The sequence below is a fragment of the Eurypyga helias genome, unplaced genomic scaffold (genome assembly GCF_000690775.1).
Source record: "Eurypyga helias isolate BGI_N326 unplaced genomic scaffold, ASM69077v1 scaffold39520, whole genome shotgun sequence".
NCBI classification, from domain to species: Eukaryota; Metazoa; Chordata; class Aves; order Eurypygiformes; family Eurypygidae; genus Eurypyga; species Eurypyga helias.
The window spans coordinates 650-1975 of NW_010224489.1; the positions used below are offsets into that span (position 1 = coordinate 650).

A 1326-nucleotide genomic window follows, 5' to 3' on the forward strand; every position below is an offset into this window, starting at 1 on the left:
CAGTTCCTTCAGGTGCTGGACAGTGTTAGTGGGCTGCACCGTGTAGGTGCTGGTCTGGTTCTTGTCATCCTTCACGAAGACCTCCATCTCCTGGGGCTCGGTCTGCAGCAGCATCAGCGTGGTGTCGTAGAAGATGCCGTGGCTGGCCAGGGTCTCGCCATCCTGCAGGATGACGGCGTTGGTGCCTGGCTCCTGCTGCACCAGGCGCTGCCTGTACCGGGAGATGCCCCACGCCTGCTCGATGTCCTCCTTCAGCTGCCAGACGGTGGTGTCCGGGCTGATGGTCCTGCTCAGGCTGGTGCCCACCAGCTGCTTCACCGCAATCGTCACGTGCCGGGTCGGCTGCGGGGACAGGAGATGGCGGGTGGGCAAAGCTGGCAGGGGCTGGGGGGCCGCGATGCCCGCAGGCGCAGGCAGCCTTACCTGCACAACCCAGGGCTTGGCCGTACTGACGCAGGGCAGGCAACGGTGGTGGGCAGCTGCCTGTGCCACCAGGTCCCAATTCTTGCATTGTCCCAGTATCCCCGTGGGGTCAGCAGGGTCCAGGATGACAGGGCTGCGAACACAGAAGGCGGGTGCTGCCATCAGCCCCGGGCTGTGCCGCGGGGCAGGGCGTGTGTCCCACCGGTCGTTGTCCTCACCGGGGACTGCACAGCAGTTTCTTCACGTGGGCGCCAACCTGGCAGTGCTGGAGCGAGTAGTACGTCTCCCAGTAGATGCAGATCTCCCGGTGCCGGCGCAGCAGTTCCAGCACCGTGCGGAAGCCCTCGGCCATGACAAAGGAGTTGGAGGAGCCTGTGCCCTCCTCCCAGGCGTAGATAGTCAGCAGCTCCAGGGCATACTTGGGGGGCAGGTTCGCAGTGGGGTACTCGGGCTTCAGCAGCTGGGGAAAAGACGGGGACAGGCATGAGAGCCGGGTGGGTGCCCAGTGGGTGCCGGGGAAGCCGGGCAGAGACTCACCTCCTTGTACCAGTGCTTGACCAGGCGCAGGAGGTTCTTCAGCTTGGGAGGGTAACGCTTCACAAACTTCTTCTGCAGCTCGGTGAAGCAGGGGGAGAACTCCCCGGGGTCACTGCTGGCATTCAGCACCCCCACGTACACCTCCACGTCTGGCGGGGCGTCCCCGCTCACCTGCCCTGCGGAGCGAGAAGGAGAGTGAGAGCCGGCCCTGTGCCGCCACCGCAGCCTGGCCCCGCGCCGTCCCACACCCCTTACCCAAGGCGTCGTAGGCGGGCAAGATGTCCACCTCGATGGACTCGGGGGTCTCCTTGGAGCAGAGGGTGAGGCTGAGGGATCGCGGCGTATTGCCGGGACCCTTGTAGCGGG

General features: G+C 65.5%; 1 protein-coding gene across 1 annotated transcript in view; it reads right to left on the reverse strand.

Moving 5' to 3' along the window:
* The window catches only part of LOC104517116 (2'-5'-oligoadenylate synthase-like protein 2), a gene marked incomplete at its 3' end in the record, with an annotated part of 2018 nt that continues 692 nt past the window's right edge, over positions 1 to 1326 (reverse strand). Inside the window, exons 3-7 of the mRNA XM_010161681.1 lie at positions 1216 to 1326; positions 961 to 1136; positions 642 to 883; positions 424 to 556; positions 1 to 342 (exon numbers count right to left, since the gene is read on the reverse strand). The exon at positions 1216 to 1326 is cut by the window's right edge and continues 184 nt beyond it. Coding sequence (XP_010159983.1) covers positions 1 to 342; positions 424 to 556; positions 642 to 883; positions 961 to 1136; positions 1216 to 1326 — 1004 coding nt within the window. The remainder of the gene's footprint in view (positions 343 to 423; positions 557 to 641; positions 884 to 960; positions 1137 to 1215) is intronic.